General features: G+C 36.8%; 1 protein-coding gene across 4 annotated transcripts in view; it reads right to left on the bottom strand.

The window, feature by feature from the left end:
* The window catches only part of LOC144958130 (uncharacterized), a 50,376-nt gene that overhangs the window by 9,556 nt on the left and 23,790 nt on the right, over window positions 1-17,030 (bottom strand). Inside the window, exons 12-20 of one of the 4 annotated variants that reach the window (XM_078889863.1) lie at window positions 15,066-15,183; window positions 12,947-13,091; window positions 11,482-11,598; window positions 9,706-9,777; window positions 9,097-9,263; window positions 7,443-7,581; window positions 5,436-5,509; window positions 3,717-3,934; window positions 1,343-1,388 (exon numbers count right to left, since the gene is read on the bottom strand). In XM_078889863.1, the coding sequence (XP_078745989.1) occupies window positions 1,343-1,388; window positions 3,717-3,934; window positions 5,436-5,509; window positions 7,443-7,581; window positions 9,097-9,263; window positions 9,706-9,777; window positions 11,482-11,598; window positions 12,947-13,091; window positions 15,066-15,183 (1,096 nt within the window). The remainder of the gene's footprint in view (window positions 1-1,342; window positions 1,389-3,716; window positions 3,935-5,435; window positions 5,510-7,442; window positions 7,582-9,096; window positions 9,264-9,705; window positions 9,778-11,481; window positions 11,599-12,946; window positions 13,092-15,065; window positions 15,184-17,030) is intronic. The other 3 variants (XM_078889864.1, XM_078889865.1, XM_078889866.1) reach the window with 3 other exon arrangements.

Raw genomic sequence — 17,030 nt, 5'->3', positions numbered from 1 at the left:
CATCAATTAATAACAATTATATCATATTTCATCAATTAATAATAATTATATCATAATTCATCAATTAATAATAATTATATCATAATTCATCAATTAATAACAATTTGGTATTTTGTTCTCTTTTGAAGACTTACTTAGACTTAGATGCCTTTCGCGTCTCGACCGAAAGATCGGGTCGCCTTGGCTGTTTCCAGTATTTCCTGTGTGAGGTGTCTCCAATATTGCCGGTCCTCTGCTAGGGTTCTCAGATTTTCAAGGTCCCCTGCCGTTATGAGACTAATGCTTTGTCCAAGTGTTGTGAGGTTTTTGTTTAGGATCACAGGGAGTGTTGTGATCGGTCTTCCTCTGAAAAGGTTCCCGTGTTTTTGGAAATATCCCGACATGGCTTGGTTAGCTGGTATGTTTTTGTCCCTGCGTAGTATGTGACCGAAAAGTTGCCATCGTTGTTGTAAAATGTCAAGGGAGATTGGTCTTTCTTTTGTGATCTTATAGAGTGATTCATTTGAGATCTTTTTTGGGTATTTGATGTCCAGTACCCTTCTTAGCTGTGTGCGATGGAAGGCATCCAGATGTTCTTCTCCGGATTTTGTCAACGCCCAAGTGCAGCAGTTATACAGAAGTACCGGTTTTACAAGAGCACGGTACAGTTTCAGTTTGGTTTTTCTCTTTATTTTGTCACCTCTAATCCATACATTGGTGAGTTTACTGAGTGCGGCGTTTGATAGCTGTTTTCTTCTTTGTACATCCTCGGTGTCTCCAATTAGTGAGCCGACTTTCTTTGTTCTTTTCCATTCCTCTTTGTTCCTCGATCTTGTTGTAAATTCGGTTTTATTGGCACTGACTTGGAGGTTATATTTCATGAGGGTATTTTGTATGATGTCTATATTTGCTGGTGTTGATCCAATAGAATCTACATCATCTGCATAGGCGATTTCTCTAGGGATTGCATTCTCAATATGAGTCGTTGGTTTTGGAATGACTTTTCGAACTTCTTTCAGAGCGTGTTCTAAGTATATTGTGAACAGAATCGGGCTCAGACTATCTCCTTGGGGGGTCCCGATGTTACTTTCGAACTGCGTCTGTTTTGTGGCCCCGTATATCCTTGGTTGTATCTTTGTGTTGCTGAGGAGAAAGCGGATTATTCGGAGCTCGTCTTCGTCTACTATGTCTGTTAATATCTCCAAAAGTTTTCCTCTGTCGATCGTATCAAAGGCTGCGGACATATCGATTCCGGTTATTGTTATGGATATGTTTTCTTTGAGTGCCTTTGCTTTTGAAGCTATTATATTAATTTCTATTTATTACTTTTTACAGTCCACAGCTTCATATCTCTTTGACTCACCTCTGCATTAATTTTCCTTCATCCGTTTCATTGGTGTCATCACCATCTGTGTTAAAAAAGAGCAAATTTCTCACACATATAAAGACATATGTGACCCACTGTGTCAATCAAGTATTATTAGCTTGGTGAACCAGATGCTGAGAATTACATTGCAAGTCTGATAGTAATAGTTAAGTCCTTCAAAACAATTAGGCCCATGGAGCCAGAGTTTATCGCTGTTTCTATAGTGCGAAAAGGATGATAGTAATTGCTGCTTACCCTTTGGATAGGAGGCTAGGCTATAGAAAGGTACTTTCTGCCAGAACTAAAAGAACCAACTACCCAATCACTGCTGGGTGGACAGGGCTTTGGACAAAATCTTGACTTCACCAGGGATCGGTCTCGGTTTGCTTGCATGTGAAGACAACTGAGCTACCAGGACCCTCATTTCAAATGTAAAATTTACATCAAGGCACATAATGAGAAAACTGGATGTAATCTCTTAAAATGAAAAGAAATCTGTCGGTGAATTCAATTTTCAATATCTGGTTCTGAATAGTAAAATACTTAATGGACACAGTAGATCACATATGTCTCAAATGCCAGCCAAACTAGGATTAAAATAAAAAAAAAACTAAAGGATTTTTAAATTTTATTTTATACTAACTTATGCCATATATAAATTTCCAATTTTTCTTATTTTAAAAAAAATTCCCTTCTTAAAGAAATAGTAAAGTCAATGTGTAGCCATCACTTCATTTTCAAAAAGATACCTTGGGATATTTTGCACCATTTGATATAAACAATGTACACTGTACAATCAATTTGTGCGACTATGTGGTCTAGTGGTATGACACTCGCTTTCGGATTGGAAGGTTCTGGGTTCAAGCCTCGCTCAGTGCATAGTTCAGTCCTTGAAAAGACTCGTTACTCATATTCTCTCGCCGTACCTAGGTGTAAAACGAGTACCTGGCCATCAACAGCGTTGTCTCTGTCGGAAAAATTGTATATTTCGCCTAACAGGCGTCATGCCTCTTTTTACATGTTATGTGTTGCTGTTGGTCAGGAACCCTTTGTAATGTACTTTGAGCACATTAAGTGGAAATTGCGCTATATAAAAGCTCTAATAATTTGATTGAGCATTATTTATTTTTTAAAAAAAAGAATCTTCAATGTTATTTTTCCATGATGATATTTTTCCATGAAACAACAAGTGATAAAGACTAGCATAATATATTAAAAATGTCCCATCACTCTCAGAAAAGAGAACTAAAATCCCAATATACAGACAATGCATTCCCACCTATGCCCAACTCCTCCCCCATTTCATGAAATACATATCGTCTGTTATGAATTATTCTTTTTTTCATCACTTTTATAATATTCATTATTGCCTATAGCCAGGAACTCATTTGGACCAGAGCTAAAACGAGAAGGCTTATGTGGGTAAATTGCTTTTACCAAGGACACGATACTCGAATTTTGCAATCATTTTGCAGCTTTGTGGTCCAGTGGTATGACACTCGCTTTGGACTCATAGGTCCCTTGTTCAGTCCCACTCGGGACTCAAAGTTGAGACGTTGGAATTGGAAAAGGCTCTTTATTCACATTGTCTCACTACATTCAGGTGCAAAATGAGTACCTATCCAGTGAGAATAAATATTGCAATAAAGCCTTATAGCTGTAATGTCTTGTCCTTCGTGCAGTGCTGTTGGCTTGGGATCCCTTTTTCAGCGTGCGTTCTGAGCATATTTAATGGATACGCATTTTCATCATTCATTCTATCACTGAGTATGCTCAACATCACAAGACAATACACCATGCCACAGAGCCATAAAAGCCAATCTTGAAGAATAGCCTCTGACATTAAAAAAAAAAAAAAGCATTTTATACGAGTCCAATTTCACTGTAGATGTCAATATTTTCAATTTCAAAGACTGTAATAGTTATAAAGCAATGAGGGACTGATTGGAGGTAACAGGAAACTGAGAATCAGTCCCTTTTTCGGCATAAGAACCATTTAACTTCCAATAAATAACAATGTGAAATTGAATGTAGGCTTCAATTTAAGATACGAAAACAGATAAAATGGACGTTTCTTGTTTCCCCTTTATCAACAAAACATGATGAATGAAACACTACAGACAAATGAGATAATGTGGTAGTTGTGTTGTGAAGATGAATTCATCTCATTACCACATTATCTCATTCGTCTGCAGTGTTTCATTCATCATGTTTTGTTGATAAAGTGGAAACCTAAAACGTCAATTTTATCTGTTTTCGTATATTAAATTGAAGCTTATTTTCAATTTCACATTGTTAGTTATTTCTTCAAGCTTTGAGCAGCACCATTTACATTGTTTAACTTCCAAGAAACAGAATATATTTCCATTACCATTCTTTTTTAATCGCTGTGTAGCACCAGACGGAAGCACTTCCCTTATTTCCACATTCCCTTCTTCATTGAAAGTGTGCATGAAACTGCTGGACGTACTGACATTGCTTTCTTCATCTTCATTTTCACTGTCATTTTCTATCAAAGAGGTAGCCATTAATGAAGAGTCTGGGTTGGTCTTTTGATCAAAACAAGCCTTGCACACTCTAGCCTTTTTACTGGAAAATCAAAAATCAAAATTCATTTTTTTTTTTTCATGTACCATAATATAAACTCATACTAGAATTTATGGAGAGCAGTCACTAGTGCTAGATGAAGTTTTTACAAAATATTTTTTTGTTTCATAAAACAGAGAGAAAATTAGAAAAACGCTCCCAAATAAATATTTACCCATCTTTTATGTATGGAGGGAACAGTGGGGGCAGAAGGAGGGAGGGGGGGAGAAGGAACATTTTTTGCTGCATATAATAATGAATAAGTTAACGTCACTCGGCTCTCTTTTACTGTTTTAAGACCACCAGAGAAATCTCTTACAGACCATGCCATAAAAAAAAATTGAGCTCTATATAGCGCAATATCCACTAAATGTGCTCAAAGCGCTTTACAAGGGGTCCCTGGTCAACAGCAACATTTAACATATAGGACGGGACATGCTGCCTGTTAGGCGATATTACAATTTTTCGGACAAAGACAATCTGTTAACGGCCAGGTACTCATTTTACACCTGTGTATGGTGAGAGAATGTGAGTAAAGAGCCTTTTCCAAGGACTCAACTATGCGCTGAGTGCGAGGCTCGAACCCAGGACCTTCCGATCCAAAAGTGAGTGTCATACCACAAGACCACATAGCCGCACCATAAATGTTGAAGGATACACACACTTTCGTAAGTTCGTCCAAGTAGGTGAGCATTTTACTTAAACCATACCATCTACAGCACAAACATGAAAGCTGTGCCAATAAAACTTACAATTTTGGATTCTATGAAATTAAAGCACAAAGGTCACTCACACTCATGATTTAGAACAAAAACCCACTGTTTTCACAGCTATCATCAATATAATAAATAGTATAACAGATAAAAAAAGAAAGAAAGAAAAGAAAAAGTGATGATTGCATTGTGGTGGTGGTTAGGATTGTTGGTTTATTGTTGTTGGTAGTACACGGCTATGTGGTCGTGTGGTATGACACTCGCTTTCGGATCGGAAGGTACTAGGTTCGAGCCTCGTTTGGCGCATAGTTGAGTCCTTGAAGAAGGCTCTTTACTCACATTCTCTCACCATACTCAGGTGTAAAAGGAGTACCTGGCCATAAACAGCGTTGTCTGTCCGAAAAAATTGTAAAAAATTGTAATATCGCCCAACAGGCATCATGTCCCGTCCGACATGTTGCTGTTGGCCAGGGACCCCTTGTAAAGCGCTTTGAGCATGTTTAGTGGATATTGCGCTATATAAAAAAGCTCTTTTTTTTTTTTTAGTACTCACAACAATTATGATAATGTGGTGGTGGTTGTGGTCGTGAAATTGACATTGATGATGATGATCATGATGATGATGAAAATGATAAAGACACTAGTAATATAACAATAACCATTTAACAATATAATGACACACAAAATTCTTCTTTTTTTTTCTTTCTTTGATTGTCTATTCCAAAGAAAATGAGAACTGTTCCAAACACTAAAAACCAATAGGCAACGAGTAATTCTACATCAACCCATACCTGGAATGTGCTGTGTCTAGCCAGTAATCTGAACATGACCAGCAAAATATACTTCCACAGAGTCGGCAATGATGCTGGCAAAAAGAAAAAAAAAAGGTTATAACACACACAAAACATTATTTTTACAATACCAAAAAAAAAACCAACAAATATACAAAGTCAAAATTCAAAAACATGTGAAAAATAAAACGTGCGTGTGTGTATTTGTGTATTGAGCACCATCAATCAATGCTTCCTTTTGAATGATGTAATCAATTTGTTCCTACACATTTGAATGTTTTTACTTGGCTTAGTGTTGTTTTTTATTTGGATGCCACTTGTTGGAATATTTCCTTTCCTTGAACCATCCAGGTTTCAGTTTTACTTTTGTTTAGGCTAAGCTCCCATTTTCCCCGCAATCCTCCACAACTTTGCTTATCAGTAGTTGAAGATCTTTCTCATTTTCTGCAATCAAAGTTGAGTCGTCTGCATATCTTACGTTGTTTATGACTTGCCCATTTAAACTGACTCTGGGCATGTTTTTTATTTTCTCATTATCTCTTCTGTGTTAATCAAGAATAGATCCGGTGACAACACACAGTCTTCTCTGACCGCTCATTTTATTGGCTGGAATTTGCTAATATTTGCTAACCTATTCTCAATCCTACTGTTTGTTCCCAATAAAGTTTTTGGATTATCTACAAATCTCTTCAATCTATGTCCAACCCTTCCAGAATATCGATCATCTTTGAGTGTTGCACCATCGAAAAGTAGTTGACACAATACATAAACGGCAGGCAAAATTCCTGGGTCATGTGATGAGAAGAGAGGGACTGGAAAAACTGAGTGAGACCAGAAAGTTAACAGGAAGGATAGCCCCTGGAAGATAGAGAGTGAAAATGATGGATTCCCTGATAGACTGACTGGGAACGGAGAGAAACAGCAACACCACCAGAGCAACGGGAAAAAAAAGAGGAGTGGAGAGCTATGACTGCCATTGCTACCAAGCATGGCACAAGATGATGAATCAATTTGTGCAGATATTTTGAATATTTAATTTACTTCCATTCAAATTTATAGATTTGGAGGCGAATTGTGTCCTTTATGCAATTAATTTGAAAGTCTTTTGTAAACTGATTTTGTACAAGAATTTGTGAGTTTTTGAAGTCTCCTGTACTGACCATTTGGCTAAATAAAGATGAAAAATCTACACAAAAAGTATGTGTACATCAAGTTCTTTTATAAACTCTGTAAAAAACCATTGAAACTTTTGAAATGCTTCAGATGACCTTTGGGGATGATATCATTGGGAGGTCAGTGTTTTCAATGGTTTTCAACAGTCAAAGCATGCCAAAAGTCTTGCTGGGATGAAAACCCCTCTGTTCAACACCCAGTATTGGCAGGAACAACTGAAATCTGTCAACATTGTTAGAATTTCTGATGGAACCTGACACTGCATTTTAAACCGTGACCCTGGAAATGAGGAGGGCTCAGCAAAGTCAAGTGCCGATGTTCTCTCAGTTGAGCAAAATCAGAAAACAGATAGTCATTTGCACGACTTTTCGAACATCGATGAAAATCACAATTCTTTTCTGGAGACAATAATAATAAGCGACAAGACTTGGGCCAACTGCGACGACCCAGAAATAAAAAGAGGTACATCTTGTTCATCTGAAAATTAGTAAAGGCTTGATAGAAAAGAAAGCTTTTAAAACAAACACACACAGGGGTGGAAATAATTATAGTGGGTAAAAAGCAGCTAAGAAGGACATTCTCCTCTGAAAAAAAAAAAATTTCATTCAAAGTATAATGAACTTTGAATGTTCTCTGAACACACTCTTAATGTCTCCCATCCACTGTATTGTAACAATAAAATAAGAATGATTCTGGATTTCACTTTTGTGGTAACTTTTAAAAGTAAGGAATGATCACCGATGACTGGACTCATTTCATCTCTGGACTAAAACATCCCTGAAAAAGTCCTCGACTTCCCTTAAGACATTTGATAAAGTCCTGAATCCACCTCACCTTCCTGAGAAAGAGCGAGAATTCTGCCTTGCACAAGCCACAATGTGTGACTTTAGAGTTGTCCATCCATCTGTCCCTGTCTTTTCTCTTTTTCTCATCCACCAGGGCATCTGTCTTTTGCCACAGATTGTCTTTATCTCTGAACATTTGTGAATATGAAAATAAAAAAAATAAATAATAAAGAAATAAGTTATACCTATTTACAAACACACATAAGTGTAATCAGGAGGTCTGAGGTTCAATCCCTAGTCGAGAAATACTAATTTATTAGGATGGGTTTTTTTTGTGTCTTTTTCTTTCTTGCTTTGTCTGCACCTTTCATGCACACTTGATCAGATATATATATATATATATATATATATATATATATATATATATATATATATATATATATATATATATATATATATATATATATATATCAATATATCAAAAGAAAATCAAACAAATTGATTCCATTCTATTCATGTCAATACAATCAAACCTAGTCAATCCTTTTATGACTCGCCCGTAGAGTTCCTGTCGTTTACAGAAAGGAAACCATCAATTAATCATAATCTACGAATATTAACAAATGTTTATGCTCCATCCTAAACCTCAAAGGGGTGTCCTGAATGCTCAGTACCTGCCTGACTCACGGTCCAGATTGTTACAGACTCCCATGTCCATCCAGTAGTGACTGGGTAGTTATATCTGTTAGATCAGGTGAAAAGTACTTTGCAATAGACAAGCGTTCTATCCAAGGGATAGCAAGTAACTGGCACAGTCTGTTTAATACTACAGACACTGTACTTAGTCGGCCCGATGGGCAAAGGTAACCAAATCTGTGAAGGACTATAAATCTAGAGGCTCATCTGTAGGTTCACAACAAATGGAGTAAGATTAGTGTGATGATAGCTATTTGTTTCTACAGCAGTCTGGGATCAAACATTTTCTTACCCAGAATATAGTGATGCGGCTCGGTCTGCATTGAAGCTGAGTCAGCAAGTGTTTGTTTTATGTTGTTATAGGTTTTACGACGCTTGCAACACATTAAGGTAATATCAGTGCCAGTAAAAAAGAAGAAAATGGGATAGTCTAAAGTTCTAGAATTACAATTAAAGCACCCAAGAAAAGGAAAGACAAAGGGGAATTTGTTCAAATAGGAAATAGATGTAGATTCCAAGAGCACACTATCAAAAGTCTCATCATGAAGACACAAGCACATATCCCCACATAGAGGAACACACTCAAATGTTTACAAATCATATATAATATGTAAACAAAACAATACAGTGCATAACAGATTTACAAGATAAAAAATATCCTCTCCCAAAACTAGCTATACATTTGACTGTTTCCCTCTCAGCCAGGGAGGGTATCTGGCCAGGGCCTGGACAAAACCAAGTAATCTCATTCCAAGGCAAAGACAGAGAGCATGTTGCAAAACAGATATAGGGAGTTAGAAGACACAGTAAGTGCCCCCTGCCCACTATGGGAGGTCAGGAACCCCACCCAGGTTGAACAAGTGAAATGCAGCGTATTAACTTCTATAACCAAAAAGCAAAGCATTAGTGTTTAATGATTAAATGCACTCAGAGTGTTATAATCAACTGTTTAAGTAAGAAAAAAATAAAAATAGAATGATAAATAAAGGAATAAAGTAACTCCTTACTTGATAAGTTTGAGTATTTGCCTCTTCATGCCTTCATTGTCTGACCTGAGGATCTCCAGTTCTTTGTCTCTGTCCTCTAGCCTCTTCTTGGCAGACAATTGAAGCTGGGTCAGCTCTAGAGACATCTCTTCCTTGGAAGATTCTGCCTCATCAGCAAGTGTCTGCAGCTATAGAGAACAAAATTGTCAACACCCTTTCAAATTATTATAAAAATGTACAAAATGATAAAATAATACAGAAACATTCAATAAATATACGAAAATTCCTTATATTTCAATTTGGTGCTGAACTGTCACCTTGGTTTCAATCAAACGTCAGAGTTAGAAAAATGTGCCCTCAAGTTCTGCCAAAATCACTGTATTTGAGTTTCACTGTAATAGGTAATCAATTATTTAAAATTTCCAATCAGTCTACATTAAAACAGTTATTTTGTAGGGTCCGCAATGAAAAATAGACGATTTACATGCACCCATTTTAAAAGCAAAATGATATCTTGTAAGTTTTAAAGATTTCGTAATTCATAATTTTAACATAACTCCAGGGTCAGAATTTTGCGTTTATTATTCTCACCCACTGAGCCTTCTAATTATTTCAAAATATTATGATTACCTCCATCATGGTCTTCTCGTAACTCCCGAGTTGTCCTTCCAGTGATTCAATCTTGAGACAATATACGTTTTGCTGAGAAAGTGAGGATAAAAATTATAATATTTTACAAAACTCTTGATCAGAAGAGGTTAACTCACTCAATCCTAGAGATTTTTGCTACTTTTCAAAATTGGGCAAAAGGTATTAAAAATGAGCATGTGCATAGATAGTTTTATTCAACTATCATTAACATGTAAAAACTAAAAATATTAACTTTGATACTACGCCTATAATTTGTCTCAGAAAAATGTAATAAATAGGCATGGGGTAATAGTAACCCAGGTAAACTACGGGTATAGTCGGTTTTAGGGTTCAGTGAGTTAAGACAGCAAAAAATCATTTTCTCATTCTTATGAAAACTATGCATTTAAAGATAATTTCATTTTTAAAAATAAACTCTTATTTTTAATTATGCCCCTATTTGTTTTGTTTATTGGCAAGGCATACCACACTCTCTTAAAATTCCCTGATTCATCCCAAAGGGAAGGGAAAATTTAACTTTAGGGTCTATTTTAATTCAAAGGAAAGACTGGAATAACCCATGCATCAGTCGCAGTGCAAAACTGCAAAGTGGGCTAGGGCGAGGTGACTTCCTCAAGGCCCCACAACATGGTGAGTAGTTGAACTCTATAGCTTTTGGGTACAAAGCAAAGACAATACGGCTGAGCCAAGCTCATATATATATATATGTATATTGATTCAATCTAAATAAGTTGGGAATGTCAACATCTAAACACCAAATAGATGTTTAAAAAGATAAAACAATCTATTTAGGAATTTCTGTTATTGAAAGTAACGATGTTAGTCAATAACTTCATAATTAAGTTGTAATCAATTCAGTTCCTCTTCAAAGAAAAAAATATTCAAAATGTTTGTTAATTTTTTATTTTTTAGTAAAGACATCAATTAGGAATGAATAACTCATTCAATGAAGCAATTGAGTGCTCCATATTTAATTTATCAAAAATAGTATTGTTTAAGTCACTCAGATGTTATCTCGGTGTACAAAGGACGAAAAAAAAAAGGAAGAAATTCAAATAATGTTACAAATTTAAAATCTGCTGGACGATAAGGGAACCTCATTTTGATATATATCCTGATAATCTCCCCCCTCCCCCCAATCCCCTCTTTCCTTGTTTTGTTTTTGTTAATTTATGTAAAAATGTGTATCAAAAGATATACTTCAAATAAAAATAAACATATATTTTGAATTATAGCGACTTTTATAGTGGACAACCGAAGTAACAATTTCTCTTTCTCAAAACAATTTGATAAATAATTTCCTCCTCTTTTCCACACTTTTCCCCAAGCCAATGGAAAATCCTTCCAGTCGAAATTCAACTGAGAGGGCCGATTTCGGCACTTTCCAATAAAATTTTGGCACAATGAAGCCACATTGAAACACAACGCAGCTAAATTCATATCTCTGTTGTCTATCTGGAATTTAGTGATGTATTTATGTCTATATTGTTTTTTGTTGGCTGAAGAAGGGTTTGGAGCCCGAAACGTTCTGTGTTTAGCATTTTGTTCTTTTTTTTAAAGCTGTTATATTCATTTTGTTGATTCCTTTTTACAGTCCACAACTTCTAGCAGCCCCTAGTACTAGTATCACATTTACTATAGTGCCGAATTTGGATTGGAAACTGCTGTAATTTGTCTTGAAATCATGATATTGGTTTGGAAAGTTGTTACATTTGCTTGGGAAAAAGTATAATCCTTTAAGTTCCTAATTATTACTTTGTCCTCTTCCTCTTCTTTCATCTTCCTCAGCTTCTCGTTCTCCTCCTCAAGTTGTTTTACCTCAGCCTCCAGTTCTTCTATACTGGACTGTGTCGCTGTCACAGAGTAACCCTCCTGGAACCAATCAGAGTTGAATTTATAGTGTATATTAGACTGCTTGAGGGTGAGAATCTGTACATAGATCGAATCAAAAATCAAATATCGCAACTACAAAAATACCTTGCCCAGTGCTGAAGCTGCTCGAATCATTGTCCTTTTTCACCTTTTTGTTTGTTTGTTTGTTTGTTTGATAACTGAATTTGGGTCAAAATAAAGCATATATGTGCAATTCTAACACTAAAGGAATATAAATGAGTCCCCATGTCCGTTAAATGTAAAACTGTTGGAGGAAACAAACTCAGACAAAATCCAGAAACATAATCTGAACTCTGACCTTGCAAACAAAAAATGGAAAGTCAAACTTTCAAACATAATCAGAACTCTGACCTTGCAAACAAAAAATGGAAAGTCAAACTCTCCGTTTTAACCTACGAATACTTGTGTTTATCAAGCTATGTTATGGGATTAAATAGAAATTTAGATTGAAATGTTTACATTTCCAAGGATCTGATCTTATTATCTATCATCACTTTATTGACCATGATAAATATCCCATTCTTAATAGCTACACTTGTCTCTCAGGTTAGCTAGGGGCTCATTTAATGAAGAATCCATCACATAAAAAATGACACTGTTAGTCTCATATATCAAATTGAAATTCAACTTATAAAATGCATTAGTAATGACTTTTTCATTTAATCCAAAGCATGGGTACACATGATATCGTTACAGATTGAAACCGAATTAATCATAAATCGTTTTAAGTCTAAGAAAATATCAGTAAAATGAAACAACACTGCAATACTAATTGTAGTTCATTGTTAGTAACAATATCAAATAAAGATATCATTTGATTTCTGGCAATAAATATCATTTTAAAACAATTCATGCAGTTCAAAAGATCTGAAAAAGGTTTTCATTAAAAAATACCACTGGTATTGATTGATTAGTAATAAATGACAAAACAGTGAATGGTTAGAGAGAGAGAGAGAGAGAGAGAGAGAGAGAGAGAAGAGAGAGAGAGAGAGAGAGAGAGAGAGAAGAAAGAGAGAGAGAGAAAGAGAGAGAAGAGAGAAAGAGAGAGAGAGAGAGAGAGAGAGAGAGAGAGAGAGAGAGAGAGAAGAGAGAGAGAGAGAAAGAAGAGAGAGAGAAAGAGAGAGAGAGAAAGAGAGAGAGAGAGAGAAGAAGAGAGAGAGAGAGAGAGAGAGAGAGAGAGAGAGAGAGAGAGAGAGAGAGAGAGAGAGAGAGAGAGAGAGAGAGAGAGAGAGAGAGAGAGAGAGAGAGAGGAGAGCCTTGTGTGAAAGCGAATATCAGTTTGGACAATAAAGATAAAAAATTAAAATTTTTTTAATCTGAAAAAAACCTGAGTTTCAGCTTGCTCCTCTATATAAGCCGAGCTCATTTGGAATTGGAGGGAAGAAAGTTCAGAATTCAGTGTGTCAATTTCCAATTCGTATCTGACTTTCTCTTCTTCTAGTTTTTGTTTCAAGGAGGCGACCTCGTCATCACTGGTGGGAAAGAAATCAATGAAATTTGAGTTTTAAATCTGCTGTAACGGTTATTTTGTTGGGATCCTGTGTTCATCCCAGCCACTGTATGATCCACCATCCATCCACTGATAGGCGAACAAGAAGGCTAGAAAAAAAATTATGAAGTGATACAAAGTGAACTAGATCTGTTTGTTTGTAAGTCAGCTGCTATATCATTGAGCCAATGCATCCCTGCCACATTATTTACTTATTTATTTAAGATAATAGAGACATGACTGTCAAGTTGACAAGGCCATGTACACTCACATGGACACCTTCTTTCCTTTTAAATGAAAATGTGCATGCTATGGAAATGATGTGTTGCCTCTCCAAGACTTCACAATGTTCACTTGTTCCTCTTCACTCTTTGGGGAGTATAAGAAACAAAAATATAAATAAAAGGTGGCTGTGAAATTCCTGCATAAATATTTTTGTCTTTTCATCCTGTTCCTCCAATTTTACCGCCAACATGTGAACCATTGGGTAGGTCACACTGACATACATTTAAAAAAAATGTTTTTAAGAGTTTTACGGCGCTTGCAACACGTTAAGGTCATATCAGCGCCAGTAAAAAGGAAGAAAATGGGATAGTTAAAAGTTCTAGAATTACAATTAAAGCACCCAAGAAAAAAGTAAGACATAGGGGAACTGGGAACACATAGGGATCAGATGTAGATTCCAAGAGCATACCACCAATGCACTTAGTTTGAGATCACCTATAAGTCTCATCCTGACACAAGCACAAAATCCAACAAAGAGGAATACATTCAAATGCTTGCATTATACATTAAAAATAACAAATATAATAACACATAACAGAGAGATGATTTACAAGGAAAAAAATATCATCTCCCAAAACAATAACTTTGCATTTGACTGTTTCCCTCCCAGTCAAGGACTCCGGCCAGGGTCGGGACAAAACCGAGCAATCTCACACCAAGACAAAGACAGAAAGCAAGTTGGAAAACAGATATAAGGGGACAGAAGACACGGTAAGTACCTCCCTGCCCACTGTGGAGGTAGGAAACCCCACCCAGACTGACATACATTAATCCCACCCAACTCGCCTGTGAATGACAGCCTTTTTTTAGGCAGAGGCCAATAATGTAAGAAAGCTGGTACAAAGACTTGCAAAGTATGAAATAAACTCTGGTTTCATATAGGCTACTGTGGAAATAATAACTTTGTCAAAATGAGACAGAATTAAATTTTTTAACTTTTGGTTTAAAGAGTATAGGCGTAAGTTCAATTGAGCCAAAAATGACGTCATTTGAAAAAGAAATGAACCCAGTAGAAGATTTGTCCCATTACTTTTTTACTCACCCTTGTAAATAGAGAATTATGACTAAAGTGCAAGTGATCCGTTGGTAGAAAACAGTATTAAGTCAAGGTTTCAAGTTCAAGCCTATATTTTGCCTAAAAATTTGATGTCAAACTTATTAAATTCTGATCTGAGTTATGAACTTCTGAGGTATGAAGAGTATAAAAACCAAGTTTTGAGCAAAAGGAAGAGAAGAAGAAGAAAGAGGAGGAGAAAGAAAGAGAGAGAGAGAGAGAGTGAGAGAGGCTGCTTGTGTATCAGAGAGGGTGGGATGGATAAAGGAAAGGTGGAAATCTTTATAAATGTGTTAATGAGTTTATATCTGCTTGTGTTTGAAAGAATGTAAGGGACAGAGAAAGAGAAGGGTAAAGAGAGAGAAAGGGGAGGGGAGGCAGGGTTGAGAGAGATTGGAGAAAGAGCTTTGTTTCAAAAAGGGTAAAGTTTAGTAACCATTGCTATTTATAAGTAAAAAATGGGTCAGGTCAAATAATTAGTTGAATTATTCACTTTCAGACAATTGTTTTGAGAGTTTACGGGTCTGTCTGATGTTGTCGATGGTGGTGATGATGATGATGATGATGATGATGATGATGCTGATGGTGATGATGATGATAGTGATGATAAGTACAAACCTGTCACTGGACTTTTGTACATTCTCCAACTCCTCCTTCAAGCTTATACAAGTATCCATGGCTGCCTGCAGTTTTTCATCGACAGTCTTCTTTTCCTTTTCCAGCCTAAAACATTTGTCTGAGAAGATATTGACATATCAATTACTATATCTGGCATCATTTTGATGTACCTTGTAAGAACAAGATATGAAGTGAGTAGAAAAGTGCCAGAAGACAATAGAGAATAAAAAATTTTTTCGCGGCGGTGGTGGGGTTTGAACCTGCGACCTTATTGGTACGACAACTCCGCCTGGCAGGTGAGAGCGTGGCTCTACCGTGTGAGCTATCCACGAACACAAAAATATTCGTTTCAAACCCAAAGTCATTTCTAGATCCCTCTCTCACCCACTTCTTGAGATCGCCGATTCGTTCACCACCATCGCGAAGTAATTTTGACCAGCAGTTAAGCTTAATAGCCAATATTCTCATCACAAACATATAACATAGAAACGATTGAGACATTGAGTATGCTCCGGTGTATGGGGTGAATTTTTAATTCAGAAAAGTGAGTGGAGCAGGCACTTATGTTGGTAACAACAAGATATGAAGTGAGTAGAAAAGTGCCAGAAGACAATAGAGAATAAAAAATTTTTTTCGCGGCGGTGGTGGGGTTTGAACCTGCGACCTTATTGGTACGACAACTCCGCCTGGCAGGTGAGAGCGTGGCTCTACCGTGTGAGCTATCCACGAACACAAAAATATTCGTTTCAAACCCAAAGTCATTTCTAGATCCCTCTCTCACCCACTTCTTGAGATCGCCGATTCGTTCACCACCATAGCGAAGTAATTTTGACCAGCAGTTAAGCTTAATAGCCAATATTCTCATCACAAACATATAACATAGAAACGATTGAGACATTGAGTATGCTCCGGTGTATGGGGTGAATTTTTAATTCAGAAAAGTGAGTGGAGCAGGCACTTATGTTGGTAACAACAAGATATGAAGTGAGTAGAAAAGTGCCAGAAGACAATAGAGAATAAAAAATTTTTTCGCGGCGGTGGTGGGTTTGAACCTGCGACCTTATTGGTACGACAACTCCGCCTGGCAGGTGAGAGCGTGGCTCTACCGTGTGAGCTATCCACGAACACAAAAATATTCGTTTCAAACCCAAAGTCATTTCTAGATCCCTCTCTCACCCACTTCTTGAGATCGCCGATTCGTTCACCACCATCGCGAAGTAATTTTGACCAGCAGTTAAGCTTAATAGCCAATATTCTCATCACAAACATATAACATAGAAACGATTGAGACATTGAGTATGCTCCGGTGTATGGGGTGAATTTTTAATTCAGAAAAGTAGTGGAGCAGGCACTTATTTGGTAACAACAAGATATGAAGTGAGTAGAAAAGTGCCAGAAGACAATAGAGAATAAAAAATTTTTTCGCGGCGGTGGTGGGTTTGAACCTGCGACCTTATTGGTACGACAACTCCGCCTGGCAGGTGAGAGCGTGGCTCTACCGTGTGAGCTATCCACGAACACAAAAATATTCGTTTCAAACCCAAAGTCATTTCTAGATCCCTCTCTCACCCACTTCTTGAGATCGCCGATTCGTTCACCACCATCGCGAAGTAATTTTGACCAGCAGTTAAGCTTAATAGCCAATATTCTCATCACAAACATATAACATAGAAACGATTGAGACATTGAGTATGCTCCGGTGTATGGGGTGAATTTTTAATTCAGAAAGTGAGTGGAGCAGGCCTAGTTGGTAACAACAAGATATGAAGTATAAAAGTGCCAGAAGACAATAGAGAATAAAATTTTTTTCGCGGCGGTGGTGGTTTTGAACCTGCGACCTTATTGGTACGACAACTCCGCCTGGCAGTGAGAGCGTGCTCTACCGTGTGAGCTATCCACGAACACAAAAAATTCGTGTTCAAACCCAAAGTCATTTCTAGATCCTCTCTCACCCACTTCTTGAGA

Source organism: Berghia stephanieae, chromosome 12, assembly GCF_034508935.2.
Source record: "Berghia stephanieae isolate SIO BIC M18660-M18661 chromosome 12, UCSD_Bste_1.3, whole genome shotgun sequence".
Taxonomy (NCBI): domain Eukaryota; kingdom Metazoa; phylum Mollusca; class Gastropoda; order Nudibranchia; family Aeolidiidae; genus Berghia; species Berghia stephanieae.
This window is presented reverse-complemented; position numbering and strand designations above follow the sequence as displayed.